This window comes from Cloeon dipterum, chromosome 3 (assembly GCF_949628265.1).
Source record: "Cloeon dipterum chromosome 3, ieCloDipt1.1, whole genome shotgun sequence".
NCBI lineage: Eukaryota > Metazoa > Arthropoda > Insecta > Ephemeroptera > Baetidae > Cloeon > Cloeon dipterum.
The window spans coordinates 26,990,533-27,012,766 of NC_088788.1; the positions used below are offsets into that span (position 1 = coordinate 26,990,533).

General features: G+C 39.2%; 2 protein-coding genes across 3 annotated transcripts; one reads left to right on the plus strand and one right to left on the minus strand.

Moving 5' to 3' along the window:
* Positions 1 to 288: 288 nt before the first annotated feature.
* LOC135938706 (methylosome protein WDR77-like) lies at positions 289 to 2,131 on the minus strand. Its single transcript, XM_065482572.1, has 8 exons — positions 1,995 to 2,131; positions 1,722 to 1,926; positions 1,423 to 1,598; positions 1,183 to 1,361; positions 952 to 1,121; positions 713 to 896; positions 574 to 651; positions 289 to 518 (listed from the first exon to the last, which is right to left on the minus strand). Exons 2-8 carry the CDS (start codon positions 1,891 to 1,893, stop codon positions 404 to 406), a joined length of 1,074 nt encoding a protein of 357 aa, XP_065338644.1. The 5' UTR covers positions 1,894 to 1,926; positions 1,995 to 2,131; the 3' UTR covers positions 289 to 403.
* A 346-nt stretch (positions 2,132 to 2,477) lies between these two features.
* Positions 2,478 to 12,899, plus strand: mys (myospheroid). Of its 2 annotated transcripts, none has more exons than XM_065482570.1 (14): positions 2,478 to 2,664; positions 6,771 to 6,942; positions 7,081 to 7,282; positions 7,341 to 7,569; positions 7,741 to 7,825; positions 8,873 to 9,043; positions 9,139 to 9,402; positions 9,459 to 9,746; positions 9,803 to 10,039; positions 10,487 to 10,771; positions 11,009 to 11,138; positions 11,191 to 11,337; positions 11,681 to 11,820; positions 11,887 to 12,899. In XM_065482570.1, the coding sequence occupies exons 2-14, from the start codon at positions 6,775 to 6,777 to the stop codon at positions 11,950 to 11,952; spliced, it is 2,412 nt and encodes an 803-aa protein (XP_065338642.1). In that variant the 5' UTR covers positions 2,478 to 2,664; positions 6,771 to 6,774; the 3' UTR covers positions 11,953 to 12,899. The 2 variants fall into 2 exon arrangements, with proteins under 2 accessions (XP_065338642.1, XP_065338643.1); XM_065482571.1 differs by lacking the exon at positions 7,741 to 7,825 and adding an exon at positions 8,270 to 8,354.
* Positions 12,900 to 22,234: the final 9,335 nt, after the last annotated feature.

Sequence of the window (22,234 nt, forward strand, 5' to 3'; positions counted from 1 at the left end):
GCAGCGCTTTACTTGCGCGCGAAAAATATTATCTTGTCTCCATACGAGTCTGATTGAAAGCTAATTGTTTCTGCTTGGTCATTGTATTTTCTGAACTGTCCTTTCAATTCATATTTTGGCATCCAATAAAATTCCACCATCATTATCTTGATGTAGTTTTATATGTCAACAAATTTACGTCAACCCTTTCCACTTAAAATTTGCGCGGCCCTTCTTATGAAGCTTTGAAAGTAACTGGTTCAACTCCCGCGTATTTAATGTTTCAAACATAATAAAAACAATATATAATAATGTTAGGTAGAATGTTTAGATTTATTTTTCTGAAGATTTACATTGCAATATAAATTGCAGAGGCGGAAACAGTACAAATTTTATCCCGCATATTATCAACAGTATCGAGATTCTAGTTTTGGCTTAAATCATGTTTGAGAACTTTTGTGTCCCAACCACAAGTGTATAGAGCACCGTTTCTCCAAGATATACCTCTAGGAAAGTCAGAGTGAGTTGAAAACCTGGAACTATAGAGAATTGTAAGCCACATGATTTTTTTGAAGCATTAAGTTAAGAAATTACATTTGTTTGAGATCACCACCACTGCAGTCTAGCAGATAGACTTCATTGAAATCACCAACAGCTGCAAGGCTTGACGTGCTATAAAAAAAAGCCGAGAATAATGCATTTTGGTTGGATATGTTGAACATTTTTGGTCTACCTTGATGGATTGAATGAAAGCTTGTGCAAAGGTCTGTGATTGGGAATGGCAAACTTGGCCAGCTGCGTCTTCGGGTTTCTTGCATCTGCCAAGTACACTGTACCAATCTGATCACCAACGGAAACGATGTGGCTATTGGGCTGCCAGTTCAAACAAGTTGTGTTGATGTCAGTTTTGAAAATCACTGTAAGAGTAACACATGTTGATGAATAAGTTAGCAGCGGTTTGCATTTTCATACGGTGTGCTGGTTTCTCCTGTCGGACGTCCCAGAGGAGGACCTCATTGTGGTCAGCACATGAAGCAAAAATATCGCTGTTGGTTTGAGTAGCGACAGACAGTACAGGATGCCCATGAGCTGGCAAAAGTTCATTTTCAACCAGCAGCCCGTCTGTGTTGATAATTTTAATACTGAAAGTATAGAAGAAATTGCAATTAAAATATTCAAAGGGTTTATTAACTCTCTTCTCACCTGAGATCGCGACTTGAAGTAACAATCCTCTTCTTGTCTGGCAGAATACCAATGGAAGTGACCATGTCATTGTGTGTGTAACTGCTGCCTAGGTGCAGGATGTTTGGGGGTGAATTGCCACTGAGTGGCTTTGTGAGTCTCAAAAGTGTGACAGCACCACTGTCCTCTCCAACGAGAAACTTAAAACAGAAAAGTTTGTAAATATAGCTGTTAATAAATGAAATAATTGACATGAAATACATATTCTCCCGAAGAAGACAAGAATGTTCCGTCAGAAATGCTTGAGCTGGTGACTGTTCCTGCGACAGCCCTTTGGACATCACCTGCCACAGCTTCATCTGGTGTGTTGTAAATAATAACAGAGCCCTTCCAAAGCCGTCCGTTCAAGTTTGAGCTGCACACCATGGTGTTTCCATCTATGGAAATGTATGAAATCAGCTAATTGTAAACGTATGAATGTAATACTTTTGAACTATGTACTTAATATAAACAAGAAGTGATAACATTCAAGTGAATTACATAATAAAATTATTGTGTACCTTCTGCAATCTGCACGCAATCAAAATGTTGCAGGTGTTTTTTATTATCGGAAATAACGTTGAAACCTGCTTGGTCCCTTGTTTTATGAAAAGCCCGGTAATATTCTGCCACTTTGTTTGGCTCCGATTCCAGGGCTTCAAGCTGTGATGCCAAAGTGAAGTCGTCTTCCATTGTCAGAGGGTTAAAATAGTTTAAATCTTAAATCTGTGGAAGGATTAACAAATTAGTGTTATGTTCTCCTCTTCATTTAAAGGCGGGATGTCAAGCACAACCTTGTCTTAAAGGCCGAAACTTTTCTTATTGTTAGTTGTTAGCCGCTAACCGCCTAGACGCACAGACAGAGCACGAGCGGAGCACGTAGAGCTGAGCACGCGGTCGAGCAAATCGCATTTTAGCGGCATCTATAGAGATTTTCTGGAACTAAAATTAAAGGTGTAAAATGATTTTTCCTAATGTTTTTATTCTAGAAGAGTCAAATATTGAACAAAATACGCAAATACTATAATTGAAACTAATATTTAAAACAATTTATAAATATTTGTTATCTTTTGCAAGATTTTAGAGAAAGAAAAAAAGGTGAAAAGTGCAGGTACCAATTTTTTCAAAGAAATCCTCAACGAACACCTCTCACCACCCCTCACTTGCCTTTACAATTTACTTAATTCCTTGTTTCTCAGCTGTCTAGATGGCATTGGTGTGCTAAGAAAACATCAGCCAGCACCAGCAGCTCAGCATGGGTGGATCTGGTGGATGACGTCATGTCAAAAGCAGTATTTTCCTTCTAATGAGTAAACCCAAGCAAGGAACAGTCGAGGAGTGACTCTTTTGTCAGCAGTCACTTTTTCCACGGATTACCACTCCAGGATAATGCCTGTGTGTCTGGATTCGTGATAATTTCGCCGTCCACATCGAAAATTCCGTAGTGCCACCAAGAACCAACCTGTAAGTATGAAAATCAGGGCTAAATTAAGTGCGAGCAAGACGAGATGACTCTAGGGGTGTCTGGCGTTGGCCAGATGACTTTCCGCTATTTTTGCATCGGTTGATGACGGACGGAGAGGCCTCGTTTGGAAGGCTATTATTATTATTATTTTGGGTTAAGTTTTAGTATTGAATCAGCGCGCGTTTGTAAAAAAAATTAGAACTTTAAATGTATTCTCATCAAATACCGGGTCGAAGGTCATGCGTGGTGAAACCCTTTATAAAAATTTTGTTCATAATTTCCTCGCGTTTGTATCAATGTTTTATCTTGAATAGGTTACTGAAATTTAAAAAATGTAAATATTTATTGTGATTCTTCGCTTACTAGTATGAATCATTGCCTCGACTGTTTCAAAAAACCTTTAACATTATCCCAAGCTGCCTTTTCGTATTAATTTGTTTCATTAAAAGACCCTCTTATTTAAGAGCGTGCAAACAATTTTGAAACAATGCTATTTTGAAAATTAAGACATTTTAAAATTTGCAGTTATTCTCGCATTCTCGGAACATAAATTTGGGTTTTGGATGGAATGTTAAATTATCATATTATAATTTTTAATATTAATATTACGTATTTATTCAGAACAAAGCAAAAACGAAGAGTATTCGGGGCAAAGTTCCACCTGCCTTGCAATCATAGAAGGGTCTAGTTTTTTTCGAAGAATTTCTCGTTTGTTTTACTTTATTGGGGAAATTGGGATATAGCCTGATATTTATTTTAATAAATGATTTGAAATAATAACGGAATAAAAAATAATTTAACACCTTTCCTAGGTTCAGCTTTTTTGTTTCCCTTGTATTTTGGCTGTCATTTAATATTTTTAATCACGAAAGAAATAAAATTGACTTTGGCTTTTTTATCAGAAGCAGATGTTGTCTTTGTGCTCTGGGACGCGCGGTGCGGACACATCCTGCATGTAAAGTACACTTTTGTTGATTCAGGCAACTCCTTGGCCGCATGTGTGTGCCAGGTACCCTATGGCATGGCGTCTTTTTTCGCTTTTTCCCTCTCGACAATACGTAGAGCCAACAGGCAAGTTTCCCCAGCACCCATCATGAATACAAAGATGGCCCATTTTTATAGCCGGATGCATGATAATGGAACAGTTCTTGGCGCTCTTTAAGCAATTAGTCCTATGATAATTTTGGCCTTTCCCCACTAACGAGTGTAGAAATTGAACACCATCTTTGCACAAATGCCATTTTTTTTTTTGCACTTTTTATCCCTGTCCGAGGACCGCAGGACCGGGAAGGGCGCGCACTGCACTAGCACGAATGCTGAAACCTGGGTCCCAATAACACCGCGAACGGATAACATGGGCGCACCAGGCCGCACAGGGACCCAGCTCACTCAAGGGCCACTTGCCTCCGCACCGAGGACTGCATTGAAACGCTAGACATTCGTCCCGTGAAGACAAATCACGCATGCTGGAAAGGTGCAAACCAGCAAGCAGCGAGTCGGCGCCGGTGCGCCTCCCAGCCCGTTGAGCAATTTGAGCAATTCGAGTCACTAAACTAACCACTTTTTGCCATTTCTGACATTGGGTAGCCAGTATTAGATCTCCGAACTGCTCAAATACCTCTCATTGCTTTGACACTCCTGAGAGTGCCTTAACAATGCGAGCCAACATTTTAAAACAAAAATACTGTGTCTAATTGTGTCGCCGTTGCTATAAGTATTTTTGGGTGAATCTGCTTCTTCCCTTTCCTTTTTTTATCCTAGCGTGTAAACAAAATTTATTATTTATTCCTAATCGTAACTCAGTATTTACAAAAGTAGAAAATTGACTAAAACAGCTAGACAATTGTTATTATTTCAAATGCTTCACTACAGCTACAGCTGATTCTCCATTTTCTGAAGCGTGCTTTTTAAACACGCATTCCGATCTCAGCGTCTCAACAACCAAAGTTGATTCATAAAACTGGCGAATGGGTGCTTCAAGTTGCTTGTTTGGGTGGAGTGCACGTTCGACCGCTGGTGCGAGAGCCAGAAGCGAATTTAAAAATAATTCCATCTTGGACCCCTGTCGGCGCCAACTGTCCTCTAGGCTGCGATTCTAAACACTCCCACAACTTCGTTATCTCCGTCACCTTTCACAATTCGCACCCTCCTTTTCTCGACGTGCGTTTAAAATATAGAGTTTAACTTCATGTTTTCATCAATGCTTGTCTTTAATCCGCTTTGAGTTCGGCAGTTTTTTTTAATAAATTGATTGCAGAAACGTTTTGATAAAAATTTAAAAATACACATAATCTATAGGAAAGGAATCGGTGTTCCTATCGAAAAAAATACTGCCTGGTTTATTTTTGTCGAAACCTCTGTTTGATCTTTCCTTTTTTATGTCATATCATAATTGCAAAAAAATTCATTCGTCACGTTTGATTTTCGATCGGAATCATTTTTAAATCATATAATATTATGTTTATAAGGGAACAAAAGACTCGATTAATAAATTTTCGGTGGACCTGAAATGAAATTTAAGTTACAAAGACTGCGGTCATTCATGAAATAAGTTAAAATATTTCAATATTATAATTTAAGAAAAATGAAGTATAGGTCAGTAAAGGCTATTTTTACGTTGCTTTTAGGTTAAGGTTTGAATGAAAAATTTCTAATAAACAATTTTAAACCAGCAGTAAACTTATTTTCAAACAAATATCCCTTTTTAAGAGTGCCACAAATATATTTTGAAAACAACAATTCTGGAGTAGTGTTATTTTGAAAATTTAGACATTTTGAATAATGTGTTTGTTACGCTAACAACATAACAAAAGCTTAAATTTTTCTTCTCATTCTTTTTCTTAATTCTTCTCAATCTTCCGCGCAGCTCCCGTTTTGGTCCTTGACTCGAACCTGTCTTACTTTTTGCGTGTCACTCGCGTTTGCGACAATGGATTTAAGAACAAGTGGTCGACAGCAAGCTGACCGCGGCACGAGAGAGATGCTGCCCTTATAAGGGCCTGCCGTACCTTTCGTGCAACTCGGCTTGGCAACGTCGACCGACCGTTGCGACTTCTGCTGCCGCTGCCTTCGCCCACATTTATTTCTCTTCTTGAAAACCCACAGCTCTCGTCCGTCGGGCGGCTCTTGCCTCTCGCGCTACGTCACAAATGACTGGATTCGTTTATAGGCCGGTGCACGTGTTCTCCGAAACAAACCGCGACGTCGACGAATGCACCCGAGTAGTGGACATTTTTTATTAATCATAAAACTGCTTGTCGCAAACTATTTGGAATTCGCTTCGTGCGTCACAAGTAAAGGAAAATGAGCGTTTCCGTCAGATGAAGTAGAAAGTGTTTGTTGCTTGACGATCACTGACGTTTATTTAAGTGCGTGCGGATGAATCACGCTGTGCAGGTGAAAATCATCCCGCGGTTGTCACCTTTCGCGAAAGATAGCAAGCAGCCTTGACCTGCCTCAAACATGAAAATAAATGTTGAATTAGATCTTTCAGATTTTTCTTTCAATCTCGATCGTAGTTAAAAACTCTTGTGTCTTGCTAGGAGGCAAATAAATATTATTAATTTTAATTCATTTCACATCGTAAATTAATACAACGTGCAAACGTGATCAACATGTAAACGCTTTGTTGTTTTCCAACGAAAGCATGAATATTTTGTTTGTATTGTGATACATTTATTTCACATTGGGTGACGCAAAAGCAGTTTCTTACAATATTATAATGCTTTGTGGAATTTAAAAACAATGCAACGAGGAAAATAACAATATTACGAATTTGACACAATAAAGTTTCGTAAACAAAATAATTTTATGGGTCGAACAGGCAATCTTTCACCCCCAATCAGCAATTAATCAAGAGTACTGTCTAGTTTCCATACCAACGTCCATCAAAAGCCACTTAGAACTCGCCCTCCTGGCTCTGTGAACTGTTACAATCAATAATTTGGTGAACGTTCCACATCCCCGCGGCTAGATAAGGCAGTTCAAACATAATCAAAGTGCACAGGCACGCCGCAACATGCGGACGCAGTCCCTTTTTTAGTGAACCCACGCCACCATCAATCTGCGGGCCATTTGAATGTAACAAGCCGCCTCTTTGTTTCAGAGCCATGAAATACTACTTGTTCGCGTCCCTCCTGTTCCTCTGGGTGTGCGCCTCCCAGCAACAGCAGCAGATCCTCGTACCTGAAAAGTTGGTCGTGCAGAACCCCTGCGTGTCCAAGCAGACTTGTGGAGAATGCATCCAGACTCCAACCTGTGCCTGGTGCTCACAGCCGGTAAGAATTTTTCTTCAATATTAGATTTTATTCTTTTTAATTTTGTTATCTTGTATGCGAGATATCTTATTTTAAACAATATCTCAGTTCAAAACGTTGCAATGTTTTCTTGAATTTTCTTTCTAATTTTTTCTGCAGAATTTTGGGAACGGAACCAGAGTGAAGAGGTGCTTCCAGCCCGAAGGAACTGAGCGTAGCAAATTCCAGTGCAAAAGGGAACATATCGTCAATCCTGACAATGTGTACACCGTGCTGCATGCCAAGCAGCTGACCAAGGCCAAAGAAGGCTATGAGTCTGTCCAAGTCCACCCGCAGAGAGTCAGCCTAAAATTGCGCATTGGTAAAAAAAAACTGATTAGCATTCAACTTGCGTACTATATCACTTTCGATTATTCTAGCCGAGGCCTACCGATTCACCATGGACTATGCCCAGGCAGAAGACTATCCTGTCGACCTTTACTATTTGATGGACCTGTCTAAGTCCATGGAGGACGACAAGGACAAACTTTCTGAGTTGGGTGATCTGCTGGCCCAGGCTATGCAAAACATCACTTCCAATTTCAGACTGGGTTTCGGCAGTTTTGTCGACAAAGTTGTCATGCCATACGTTAGCACTGTTCCTAAAAAGTGAGTCAATGATTTTTAATTTCACAAAATGAAAGACAAGACAAGTTCCACAAAATTTCCCAAAAACTTAACAGATTTTCCTCAACTCCCCTTTACCAAATTATATACCCAAAACACCACAAAAGAGTTGAACAGAACACCACATATATAAACAAACAATGTCCATCAAAGATTACAGGCGCCATGTGACGGTTGTGAAGCACCGTACGGTTTCCATAATCACATGAAACTAGATGTTAACACTGCCAAGTTTGCCGTAAGTTCAAACTCTCACTCATACATGTGATCCCTGTTAGTCCCAAGTGGAATAGTGTCGCAATGTTTAGGTGATGGTTTCACAAACTGGACAAAACTGCTGCCACCACACACACGTTCAAATTGCCTGTTTCTTTATTTTTCCTATATATGTGTTCACAAACTCTCCTACTTTTCTCCTGCCTCTCTTCTATATATGTTCAACAGCACACCGGATCACATAGAGAGATTTTCCAGCCACCTTCCAACGTAGTTTAGTCGCTTACGTGCTGCGGAGGGCTGGCTGGAAACTCTCCCCCTCAACTTCCCTTTCACACTGTATATACGTTTTTGGGCTGGATCGAATCGTTTCGAATCCAGGTTAAAACACACCACTCAAACACACTTGTCTCGGCTGGACCTTGTGTACAGTTTCTATATCGATCCTGTTATTTTTTCTTCTCAGTCTCGAGCAGCCATGCACAGGTTGTGCTGCACCTTACGGTTATCATAATGTTATGTCGTTGAGCCAGGACACAAGTCGGTTTGCCGTAAGTTTCCAACCGAAATGCCTATCACGATTTTTATGATTATCAAGTGTGATGATTTGCGCTTCAACGCTTCAGTGTCTATCTTTGGTTCTTTTGCATGTTTGCGTGGTGTCACTGTATCTTGTTGGTGGCGGAGAGAATGTTGCTTTATAGAGTCCCACTGTGTTTGTGCATTGTGTGTTTTGAGCGTGAAACTTGTATGAAAGCTGTGTTGCTTCGTCCAAAGCACTTCTTTTTAATGTCCCTCGTCCAAAATTGTTGAGTTCTCAGCTATTAAAAATTTTGTAGTAGTGATTAAACCAACGATAATCTTCATGTTTCATGTCGTTATTAAAACTTGTGTGACGTAATTAACAAGTGTAACCACTAATTTCATCTATTTAAGTTGTAAGAGTAAAGCTAAATTTCCAAATCTGCATCCAAATTTAAGAGATTGGAAGTGTAATGTGTGGTGCTGGAAATGTGTGCTGATTTTGTTAGCTGAAATGATAACTCATTCATGAATACAAATTTCTTAGGGTGAAGTGAAGAAAGCAGCAGTGTCTGGAAATCTAGACGCACCTGAGGGTGGTTTTGACGCCATCATGCAGGCGGTTGTGTGCCGTGAGCAAATCGGTTGGAGAGAAAAGGCTCGCCGTCTTTTGGTGTTCTCCACTGATGCTGGATTCCACTATGCCGGAGATGGAAAGGTATGGAAATAGTGTTTTGTTTTAAAGCTTTAATTTTTCTTATTCTATCGAACGGCTAAAAATTGTATCGGTAACTAATATAAACCTCATTACAGCTTGGTGGAATTGTGAAGCCCAATGATGGTGAATGCCACATTGACGAATTTGGCAAGTACACCCACTCCACCCTGCAGGATTACCCCTCCATATCTCAGGTCAACCTAAAGGTCAAACAGAACGCCATCAACGTCATCTTTGCGGTTACTGCTAACCAGATCAACATTTACGACAAACTCAAGGACAACATTGAAGGAGCCTCTGCTGGAACCCTTTCCGAGGACTCTTCCAACGTAGTCGATCTTGTCCGAGACCAGTACAACGTAACTATCCTCTACTAAGTGTTGCAGTTTGAATTTATTTGTTTGTTTGCCAACAGAAAATCTCATCTTCAGTCGAGATCAAGGATAACGCGACCAGCGCTGTGAAAGTGACCTACTACTCCAGCTGTCTCAGCCCTGGTCCTCTGAAGCAGACCAGCAAGTGCGATGGTCTCAAAGTTGGGACCAAGGTGAGCTTTGTGGTGGAAATCGAGGTGACCAGCTGCCCCAAGGACAGGAAGGAGTGGAACCAGATCCTCCACATCTACCCGGTGGGCATCAACGAGAGTCTGATCGTTGACCTGGAAATGCTGTGTGACTGTCCGTGTGAGAACCCTGGAAATCCTGTAAGACTTAAAATTTATGGCTTAGTTGTGGATTGATTGATTTTTTCCCAAATCAGGGTTTCAAGCAAAACGCAAAGGAATGCTCCTACTCAGGAACCTACAAGTGCGGTGTCTGCGAATGCGATGACTCTCACTTTGGCCGCAAGTGTGAATGCAACAGCGAAAACGCCCATGGCACCAAGGACCTGACCTCCAGCTGCAGACCTGACAACTACACCACTGTGGATTGTTCAGGAAGGGGCAGCTGCGTCTGCGGTGTTTGTGAATGTGAAGCCAGGCAAAATCCTGATGAGGTATGGTTGAAGATTTTTAAAACATTTGTATTGATTTTAAAGTAACAATATTACTTATAAAAATCGAAGCTGGTGGCATTAATTTTAAGATATTAAAAAGGGAAATACAATCTCAAGATAGAATAAAATATGTTTTCAAAATTTTACCGTCAAAAAATTGGAATTTAACTCCCAAATTTCCTTGCCTCAAAATCTTGGTAACACATCCAATACCATCTTAAGATTTTTTTCCTCTTTAAAATCCTAAATATAAATTGAGTAGAACTTTGCATATTTCTGTCAAGAATCATTTCTATGAATTGTAAAATCATTATTTTGAATTTTATTAATTGTTTGATGAAGGATCGATCGTATTTGCTACGTTAAGTACTGTAATTATCAACCCATAATTTTCTACTGGTTCCCATTCTAGTTTGTTTCAATTAGTTTATCAAATTTGTTCTGTAGCACATTTCTGGTCCGTTCTGCGAGTGCGACAACTTCTCTTGCGATCGACACAATGGCCTTCTTTGCGCCGGCGCCGACCACGGCACCTGTGTTTGTGGCACGTGCCAGTGCAACGCTGGCTGGACCGGTAAGGCGTGTGACTGCAAGATATCCCAGGACACTTGTATTCCTCCAGGAGGCGGAGAAATTTGCTCCGGCAAGGGCTCTTGCGAGTGTGGCGTTTGCAAGTGCCACGAAGACCCTGAGAAAGGAAGATACTTTGGCAGATATTGCGAGAAGTGCAATGTAAGTGAATAATGCTTTTTCTCAATGCGTAGCGTATTGTTTGTTTGTTTTCTGACTGCACGCTAATTTTCCCTTCATTTAATTATTTGTTTATGAAGGCAAATAATCGAGACAAATGTATTTAGTGAAACTCGTCTTTTACCATAATAATTATTTTTTTAAAGTTTTCCAGACAAATCAGAAACATTAATCTCATCAGATTGTAATCGATGCTGTCTTCTCTTTCAATTATTCCAGACTTGCACCGGCCGCTGCAATGAGTTCAAGGAGTGTGTTCAATGCCAAGTATACAAGACTGGATCGTTTGATGAGGAAGAATGTATGCAAAACTGCACGTTTGTCCCCTCAGTAGTGGACGTTGTTGAAGGTAGATGAATCGGTGTGATTTTTTTTAAACTGATTCTCAAAACCTCATGCAGCTGATGAGGACAAGGATGAGTACCTCTGCCGGTTCTACGACGAGGATGACTGTCGATTTGCGTATGTGTACGCTTGGGACGAAAATGGAAAGATTGTAGTCCGCGCCCAAGAGCAACGCGACTGCCCACCACAAATTTATATCCTTGGTAAATTTGAATTATTTCATATTACTGTTGTGTTGTTTTATACCTATTTTTCACGATTCTCAGATTAGTATACAAATTTCATTACTCTTCATCTTGGGCCAAAATTGAATATTTTAAGACTGCTTGTATTTTCCTTTCTCATTTGTTTTGTTGAAGTGGTTTTCAAATATTTATGTGTTGCAGTAAATTTTCTAACAATTTAAAACATTAAGTTTGACAGATTTGGGACAGTTTGATACATTAAGCAATAATCTCCTATTAAAAAAGCTTTCCCACCTTAATTTTCCAATCAAAAGTCGATTTAATGGCGTCTTTTACTAAGTATTAAATCACCTATTTTCAGGCATTGTCCTTGGTGTGATTGGAGCTATTGTACTTATTGGTCTGGCACTTCTGCTTCTGTGGAAGCTGCTCACCACCATCCACGACAGGCGCGAGTTTGCCAAGTTTGAGAACGAGCGCATGATGGCTAAATGGGACACTGTGAGTATTTACCCACATGACTGAGCTGCAAATCAATAGAAATGATCGAACTTATGATATTTGCAGGGAGAAAACCCAATTTACAAGCAGGCCACATCCACCTTCAAGAACCCCACCTACGCTGGAAAGTAAAGAGCTGAATCTTTAGTTGACGTGAACACTTGAGTGAGAAATGTCAGTGACTAACGATGTCTAATTTTGATAGTCAGAACGAAGGTTTGAATGATGAGAATTAGGTTGTCCGGTGCTTTGTAGTTAGATAAATCTAGTTCTTGACCTCTCCCTCAGTCAATTATTTCTTATTTTTCGTACATATTTCGCGTGTTTGATGTCATGGGAAATTTTTTATTTCTGGTAATTTATTAACTTCAGTGCCATCGTTTCGTCTTCAATGGAGTGTCAACATGTTGGGTCCTTTTTATATGATGTGCGTTGCCTTCAAAGATATAAAACCGTGCCTCTGATGAAAGAAATGTGCTTTGTGTGTTTGCAAGAAGCAGCTAAAAAGTATTGCCTTAGCAAAAGACTAAATCTGAAATAATATATACTTACCAATTCAAGTTGAACTAAAATTTAAAATTGTATTAGTAAAATTTCTGACCGGTGTTTACAAATTTTATAAGATTTTGCATGGTAACAAACTAATTGAATGTATGTTGAGTCAAGAATAGATTCATTATTATGTAATATGCGAAAATATTGAACTTTCACTGCCGTCAGTTATTGGAAATTGGTATCGCTGAGGATAATTGTGCGTACCTATCTGAATATCAGTGTTAAGCACTAAACTTAGTCCTTCCATTTTTGAGAGCAGTATGTCATGCCCACATAACAGTGGGCACTAGTGTATTATTTGTTATTCAATCTTTTCTTAAGGTGCTAACGAAATCCGTACTCTTTGCCGTGGTATGTTTACAGTTAATCACTGATTTAAAATCAAAGACTAATTTAATGTACTTCAGAATTAATGGCCGCAATTACAGGCACAATGAAAGTTTTGAATTTGTGACATCGGTTAACAAATATATTAATTGTATAGAAATTTACGATTATTGAATAAACATGTAATACCGAGAAAACTCATTTTGATTTATTAAGATTTATTACATTCTATCTGAGTAGCATTGAAAACGGAAGATACGTTTCCAACTATTTAATTTGTAATTATTTTTGTGAAAAATTGCATTCAAGAACGTCAAATTAGTCAAAAAAGCTAAACGAAATTTAAAATAGTAAAAACATCCTAGCAATTAGCATGATTGGTGTGGAACAGAGTTATTAGGCAGCTGTGCGTGATATTCACAGCGGGAGCAGAAATGAACAATTGTTATTAATCAACAAAATGATCATTCACCCTTAAGGTCACAGGAGCGACGTCTCGATGAGAGATTGCACGGCTGACTGGGACCAGTGCCCATTGGGTCGCTGCTTTGTTTTGACTTGCGTGCTTGAAAAATGCCCGCGCCGAGCCACGCGGAACCAGCCGTGGCATTTGCTTTCTCATTTCGCAGAGCAATGAACCTTGAAACACTTTCTTTCGAAATTGGACGCCACAAGGACAAATTCCCTGTCCACCCAGAAGCTATACAGACGTACCTGCTTCTAGAGGTTGCTGAAGCAGAAAATTACCGTGTGTGAAAGACCTTTTCAGTATTTGTTCTTCCGCAACGAGTGCACTTTATCTTCAGCCTATAATTTTGGCTGGTCTCTCTAGAATCAAGCTTTTAATATTCGTTATTTGATTCTAATTGATATAAAAATTAATTACATCCAGCGCAAGTGGGCTTAAGTTTAGAAAATAGTGGAATAAATTATTTCTATTTATATACATATATAATTATTTCTAAAGTGCCAAAATAAATGGTGATCCCAATACTGATTAAAATCTGTTTGTTGTACAAAATGCATGTTTAATAAAAAGATTAAAATATTTTTATTATTTATATCATTCTTACAATCGATGGATGAAGTACGCTCAAGTGCATAATACTTTAGCTGCTCCAGGATTTTAATAATTATTTTTCAGTTCCATGATTCACAAATATTTCATATAAATTAAATAGTCTGCTCACTCAAAAAAATCATAGCAACGAAGATACACAGAGAGGGTGGCAACATTCAGGCCTCGGAGGCATTGGAGATCCACCTGGAAGTACAAACAAAACGTGTGCAACGTCGCGCCTTGAACATGCAAGGATATACACAGAGTTTTTAAATTTCTCTTCTTTCCTCTATCTACAAAGAAACACACATTGAATATGGCACTTCTTGTGAAACCAAATTATCTCCCATTACCAAACGTAAAACGGGAATGCAAAATACCGAATTTTCTATCGAGTATTTTTATAGACCATTCATTTTGCCTTCAATGGAGAGTGATATTTTGGATTTATGCTTTTCCTTTTCGAAAGTATATGAATCCTTCATTCCAACTAAAAATTAGGTGCATTCCTGAACATTAAATTTACTTCAAACGCTAGATCTCCAACAACATTGTGTGACTTTCAAGGATTGAGAGTGGTTAAAGACTTGAAAATAAAACGTTTTAGTGCAAAATATATTTTTAAAATTGCTTGAATTTAATGTTGGAAATGTGAGCGCTGTAGTTGCATCACATTACCAGAATAAACGATCGAATATATTTCACTCTTGAACCTGATTTTTTCTCTTTTTTCCTTCATATCTGACATCTCCTCTAGCCCTATTTGCTGCTTATTGGAAATCATCAGTTCAAATGATCAGCAGATTATGTGACACAATTAGGTGTGCGAATGTCAACTAAAATCGATACTTCAACAGGCATTGGGGGCATGTGTTGATGCGCAGTTTCAGAAGCAAAGGAGTAAAATATGAAGCCAATGAATGGACTGCCACGCCGCATTGCATCACAAAAATGCGTTGCAAGGTCAGAATTTTAGATAACGCAAGCGCACCATACGCGTTAGAAATGAGATAAGTTCGTTGAAAAATTAATTTTTCATTTAAATTCCTATTAACTCCTTTTGCTGTTTTAATCTATTTTTGTAGAGAAAATTTCAAAATTTATATTTTGCATGTAGATGATGCCAATGAAAGTAGAAGCGAGGGATGTATTAATTTTCAGAGGAAATTAAAAGCGATCTGTTCATGTGCCCATATTATTATTTATAAATAAATGTCCTGATCAACTAGTTTGAGATGCTGGTTGTACCCCTAATTCATTAGCTTCCTTTCCAATCTGAGAGCTCGGGGAAACTTTGGAATTCAGCAGAAGATTTTTTACTGTCAACTGTCATGAGATTTGTAATGAATAAAAACGAAAACCCAACAAGATTTGATTTATTTTGCTTAAAAATGCCCTCGAAATAATATTTTCTTCATTCCCATTAATTTGCGTCTCCTATGGTAACCAATTAAAAATCTCTAAAAAAGCTTTCAAATATGAGGATCTCAAAATTTCTTCTGAGCTTGAACTGTTGAAAGGTGAGGTTTTTAATGAACGTTCTGCGCTGTCAGAGTCGTTGTATGTTCGATTCGCACAACACACACTTCATTTTTCCCGCGGGTGAATCAGTGCGCCAGTCCAACATAAGAAATCACCTGCGTGCGAGCAAAGCACCTTCAAAAAAAAAAAAAAAATTGTCCGAGCCGAGTGGCCGGGTGCCAAGTCCAAAGACTGTCGGTCAGTATATTTATAATTTTAGGCGCGCGTGGCCTCCCATGCATGGCAATGTTGAGGCTACTCCTCACCTCCGCCCGCGCTTGGCCGCCAACAAGGACATTCGGTCTTGATTGGAATCTCGCGAGATGCAAATGCAGATGCGCGTGATGACGCAAAAGCCGTCGCTGCCGCGTGAATCATTGACTTTGGATTCCAAAAGTGGTATAACTCTGATGAAATTCTATTTGATAATCTTGTTACTGCATTATGTATTTGTTAAGATGAATTCTTGATTTTTGCGCTTTTGTGCAGTTCTTTTTAATGATCCTTGGAGTATATTTGCCTTCATTTTACATTTTTTTGTAGATAAGATCCAAGAAGAATTAGAAATTTAATTTATATAATTAGTATGGTAGAATTTATATAAAAAATTGGTTAGAGCAAGAGTGTAACAACTATAAAAAAGGAAAAATGCTGAACAAGCTAAAGCCGAATGCATGGAAATAAAATATTTAGCTTGCTTTGTTTTTTTCATGTTAATTGGATAGTCTAATTATTGGTTTGTTTTAAAAACCTAGTATTAATCATAAAATTGCCAAAGTCTTTTCACTTGACCCTATAATATAGTGTGATTAAAAAGGCAGAAAATAAATAAAATATGAGGCAACCATCTCATCAGACGTGTCAAGCCGGTTGCCTAACTACGTCATGTCCAGGAGCGCCGCTTGCTGGGAGGCTGCACTTGACTCTAGTGATTCTGCCGTTCATTAGGTCATAGCTGCTTTGGCACACTGCAACTTAAAAATTCAAAATTGCACTGATGGATAATTAGCGAGCAGCACTGGCGCCTCGTCCAGGATTCCAGCTTTGAAGTCGAATGAGTAATTAGCCTACCAACTCTTCTTCTCTCTCTCTCTCTCTCTCTCTCTCCATCCGCCCTTTTGAATGAAGAAGACACGTTGGTGTGCTCCCAAAATAAATTCCTGTCTTTCTCCCTCTGCATTCTGCTGCGGCACCAAGTTATTCGAAAGTTGTTAGAAGAAGAGCAACGTGCGGTTGTGATTTTTAGCTGCTGGCCAGATATCAAAAAGTCCCAACAGGATGTGCCGGCTGTAATCGCTCTATTCGCAGGGCGATTTTACAGTCTCGACCCAAATTGTTAATAAGTCATAAAAAGAAGAGTATTGACCATTTCATTAAAACAATAATTGGAGTCTACGTCAATGTTCAATTTAAGCTTTACAGCAATTCAAAATGGTATTAGAGAAAATGATGCTTAGATAGATTACGAGAAAAAGTTGTAGTCATTCAACCGACCTCCGACCCTCCAGGGAAATGTGCTTGGGCAAAAAATGCTCGAGAGAAACCCTTGTCAAGGACGATTTCATTGGCAAAGAGCAGGCTTTGTCTGCTGAACAAGGGAAAGGAATGGATTGATTTTCCGCGGGCAGCCCTGCAAGTCAGTTGACGGTCGTTGCCGAGAGCAGAACAAAAGGAAGAGCTGGTGCAAAATGTGAACGGGCCGCAGGCATTATTTTCCCTTGATAATTCAAGGGCTTCGCAAAAACGAAAGCCGTTTGATAGGATTCACATCAGTCAGAGTCAGCAACTCGGGCTGTAAAATTTTCATCAAACGTAAACTAATTCGAAGAGCTCAAAGAAATGCAAAATTCTCCTCAAAGACACGTTTCTTTAAGCCCTGTGAAAGATTGAGGCTAAAAATAAATTTTGTTAATGTGCAATAATATCTTGCTTTGATAAAAGCTGATATTTAACTCAGAATAAAAACATGAGATTTGATTATTAATTTGTGATTTGAGCTTAGTCATCCTCTGAAAATTACACCAAAGAAAATTGAAGATCATGCTGAGTTTTGTATTAAAGATGTTTTTCTGACGTGCAGTAGCTTAATTGTTGATGGCTCAAAATTGTTCCCAGAGGATATTATTTGTGGTCGTAATGGAAGATAACAAAGTTTATTTGTAAATTAATTAATATGTATATTGAGAAATATTTTTTTAATTCGTGTAAATTTGGATTATTCACAGCCTATAAAATACAACAGACCAAATCCTATTTGAATACTTGGTGACATTTACAACCCACAATAATTTTAAACTCGATTAATTTATCGAACCAAATTAAACTTCATTTCCTCTTTCATGAGCACACAGGCCTCACGCAAGCAAACTGGTGTTGACATAACGCCTAAAGCCGAGAAAATAGCATCATCGCGTCGATCGTAGCAAGGTGGTGTGGGGGATGTTACATGGTCATTGAGAAGGCGCGTATTGATCGCGTTTCGCCGACCTTACTCTCTCGGGTCGCGAGTGTGGCCTGACGACGGACGACCTTGCTCTTAATGCTATTATCACCAACTGGGGTTTCTCTCCTGCGCGCTGTCGACTTTTAGCTCCCCGCCGAGGAGAAAACGCGGCAGGTACCGAGACTGAGATCTATAGTGGCACAAAGTAAAATTGGCCCAATAATTAGCAGCGTCGTGGCGGCTAAAATTAATCAGATTCAAGGCCGAGCGATGGGAGAGCGAGTGGATCTCGTCATGTTGCTGCCTGCCGGCTGATTTATTGCCCGATGACAGCTTTAAACGCGACACTGCAAATAATCGCACGCGCCTGAACTGCTGCGCAGCTTATTGAGACAAAGTGTTGCGGAATTGAGTGGAAATCCGCGAGCGTTAACCTTTTAAAAACCTATTTTAAAACTGCATGCCATCAAATTTGTGTGATTTGAGTGCAAGAGGCAAAAGAGTTCGTTGAAAGTCATTTTCATGAAAATATTTAAATTTTAAAATATTTATGTTTATATTGTTTAAAACAAAATGCTACTTATCTATAATTTTAAATGATATTTAATGTGTGTCGTGCTTTTGCCATGATAACAGTGAGGTTCATTCCTTTCTACTAGAGCGGCCCCCCACGTGGCAACGAGGAGGTTTCGAAAATTATTTTGTTGAAAATCACAATGACAAAGGCAAAATGCAACGGCATGGACGTGTGAAACAAAAAAATCTGAGTTAATTTAGATTAAAAAATGTTTCCCTCAAAAACAAGAAAAATTGTTCGTTATTTCACCTCAAAAATGAGTTAAGTGAAAATGTTGTGTGTATTTGGCGAGTGTCGCGTTTAATGCGGAGATGTGTAAACGAGCTAGACGTGCCGGGAAAAAATGGACAGTCATATCCCACTGCACTTTGGCACGGTGCTGCTTTTGATGTGCTTTTTAAGCGAAATGTAATCCCGCATCTTTGACCCCATTATGCTCAGTCCATTTTGTTCGCACACCACTCTTTCAGCAGAGCGCTGAAATATGATTTCAACGAATTTTCTATTTCCACTCGGGTGGAATAGATGCGGCTCTCAAAAGTCTTTTTACTTTCATGCACGACACAGAAAATGTCCCTTATTCTTATTTTTTTAAGCTGCTCTAAATAGAACGAATAAATTTAAAGAGAATTTTTAACCTGGATGTAAGGCCGCAGAAACAGAGTGATTTTAAAGCATCTACTGTAAAAAAATAATGTTTGTGGCAGAAGTATTTTTACCCGGAAGAATCTCCAACACAAGCGGAATGTTGCGCACGGACTCTACCGCATGCATTAAGTTTGTAAAATAAAGAAAATATTTGTTTTGTTTTCCTTTCTGCAAGAAATCTTCACAATCCTGATGGAGTTATTCAAGCTGAAAATACAATTGTTTTTAATAGAATGGAGCCACCCATTAGGCCAAGGTCCAGCAGCGAGGCGTTTCTTTTGGGCGCCACTTTGGAGTTTATCTCGCGTGTTGTAATCGTGTGTGCACAACAGCCGAGCCGGTGATGAGACTGGAAACGCGCGTGCAGATGAGGCCCAAGCATTAAACGGCCCGAATTGCTCCGAGGGCATGACCCAGATTCGCAGGTTTTGTTCATGTTTGCCCGACCAGTATAAGGCAAAGCGCTTTAGACGCGACGCGTATTGAGATTAATTTACGACCACGCCAACGTTATTATTATGAGCGCGGCAAATTCCTTTGGTTGCGTTTCGCACAACAGAGCGGAGACGCCGCCAAAAATCGATTCATCCACGTCCTCCGACGACCCAAATTTGTGCTCTCGTTCAGCAGGACTACCAAATGTGACAGGCTGGCATTTAACATCAATCTCTGCTCTTTCTGAAGGGCTCATTCTTTTTTGAATCAGCCGTTGGCTTCATTAATGAGCGGGCACTGCAGTCCTTAATTGAATTCAATGGACATTTAGTCTTTTTGCCAGTAAAAACTTTTAATATGTCAGCACAATTTATCGTGCGATGAAAATTATACTTTAATATTTAAGATCGCAGGGAGCCAATGTATAAAAATATTCAAAAAAATAATTCAGGACTAATTGGCCCTTCTGTAAATATGTTATAAATTTGTATTATTTATTTCCTTATTTTTAAGATGACTCATTGGAATTCATTTCTCACACTAATTTGTTTAATTTTCTTATGTACTGTACTGAGACAAATTTCCCTTATTTATTAATGCAGTAATTTTTAAGATCAATCATCTTGGATTATTTCTTTGAAAAAGACCAGCTCTACACGATCCTTTGGACAGATTTTTGCAACGCAATGCTCATAATTCCTGTCGCCCAAACAAGTTTCGCCAGAGCAATGATTTAAAAAAATTGTGTTTTACAGCCATCGCTCAACTTTTCAGTCGGGAAGTGGTGCAATAAATCGCGCGTCTCATGGAGCGCTGCCATGATCGTACACAAACAACAAACAAACTAGCCGCGTAGCCGCTCAAAGAAATTTTTAGTCTAGTAGAGCAAAAAGATTTCGCGATTGTGCTCGTTTCGTGACTTCTCTCGTCTCGCTTTCTGCGGTTTGCAGACAATCTTTACAAGAGAATAAAAGGGATAAATCACACGTCGCGCAATTTGAAAAAGTCTAGAGAGATAATAGCCTTTGCTGTTGTAATAAATTGCCCCTGTTTGCTCTGCAATGCGTTTCTCACTTGTGACGAGCGGGATGCGTGACTCTAGACTCTCTGCAGAACAGAACAATTGAAGTCGTGTTTATACTTTGTTCAAACCTACTTTCTCCAATTTATTTTACTATTTTCATTCCCATTCTTCTCGTAACATACCAAATGTTGGAAAAAAATGGAGTAAATGTACCGTTTTTTAGGTACATATGAATTGAAGAAAACGGCTTTCATTTAAAAAAAAAATAAAGATAAACAGTAAAGTTTCTTTTGTTTCTTTGCTTCCTGGTATTTTTTCCACTTTTATGTACTCTTAATTTTTTGTTTTAAATAGTACCTTGTTAGTAATCACATGAATTTTGTCTAAAAAATAATCAGCATTGAAGTAAAAATAAAAACTAAATAGAGGGAAGCTAAAACAATTAAAAAAAGGAAAATGTAGCTTGTGAAAGCACACGGAACTGATTAAAACTTTCTCCTACACGTGTTTTCAGATAGAGTTTGTTTGCTAGGGATTATCCGAGACCAATCCACACGGCTTTGAGTTGAAAAGCTGAAAGGCCTCCGTGGTGCTCTTGGCGCCCGCTCCGCACTTCCGCGCGACTGGGAGGCAAACATCACGCCACCAGCAACTCTATCGCGTTGTAAACAAACAGTTGCCGGCCAGAGGTGTTGGGCTTGCACTATTTTCTGACGCGTTTGTGTACCTTGCCCGTTCGTGCCCACCGTGTGCAAATTTGTTTGGGTTCTCCTACGGTGCTTTCCACTTTCCTTGTTTATTTTCTCGCTCTTGCTTCCAATTTCTGTATCGATTTGTTTAAATAATATAAAAATACACCATATGTGAAATAAAACAAACGCCGTGGAAGGACGGAAACCCAATGGTGGCAGAGCAAAAAATAAAAAAAGGAAACCTCAAAAACTACCTCATCCGTTTACTTATTTGCAGCGTTTTAAATTAAAACTTTGCAGACTATATGTATTTGCTGAATAGATAATTAATTGGGTCAAAGTGAAAACGAAGGAAACAAAATGTCTCGGACTGTATTACAAAACTTTAATCAAAACTCACCATCAGCTCTGCTGTCTACTTACAATCAGAAATTTTGGAGGTCTCGCTCAGTCACGCTTGATCGTCAGCAAGAGACGCATTTTATTTCTAGAACTTATGTAATAAAAAGAAAGCTGTGAAGCCCTTCGTGTGCTGATGCGATTTAATCCACACGACATTCGTCTGTCGATTCTAATCTACGCCGACGGCCCCCAGGCTTTTTCTTCCGCTAGCCGCCGCAGATCTGGCGGGCGAGAGTCGTTGACCTACACGCATTTTATTCTTGCTATATGGCCTCCTTCGCACCATCTCGCTCTCGAGCAAACATTCTTCCGCTGCGTTGCAGACGCCTCCTCAGAGTGTAGGAGTTCTTGCTGCCGCGGCAGAAAATCTTCGACACCGAGAATAGACCGTATTTGGAACGTGGAAAGTGCAATACGAAGGCCGCTTTATTGTTCGACGAGAGCAGTGCTGAAAATAGCGTGGAAGCAGAGCACTGCTGATGTGAAAACGCCATTAAATTTCTTTGTGAGATCTGCAAATGTGTTTGTCAGAGGTTAAACCTCTCCCTGTGTGTACAGGCTTTTTATACTAGTCTTGAGCAACGCAATCTGCGGATTATATCCTGGAATTAAAAATAAGTGATGTGATATTTCGAAACAACGTTATATTTGTAAAATGAGTTACTGTATTTATTTGCACCACTTGGCCAAATTCAGTCAACCTGCTTAGCATCGGCACTGCTCTGGTTGC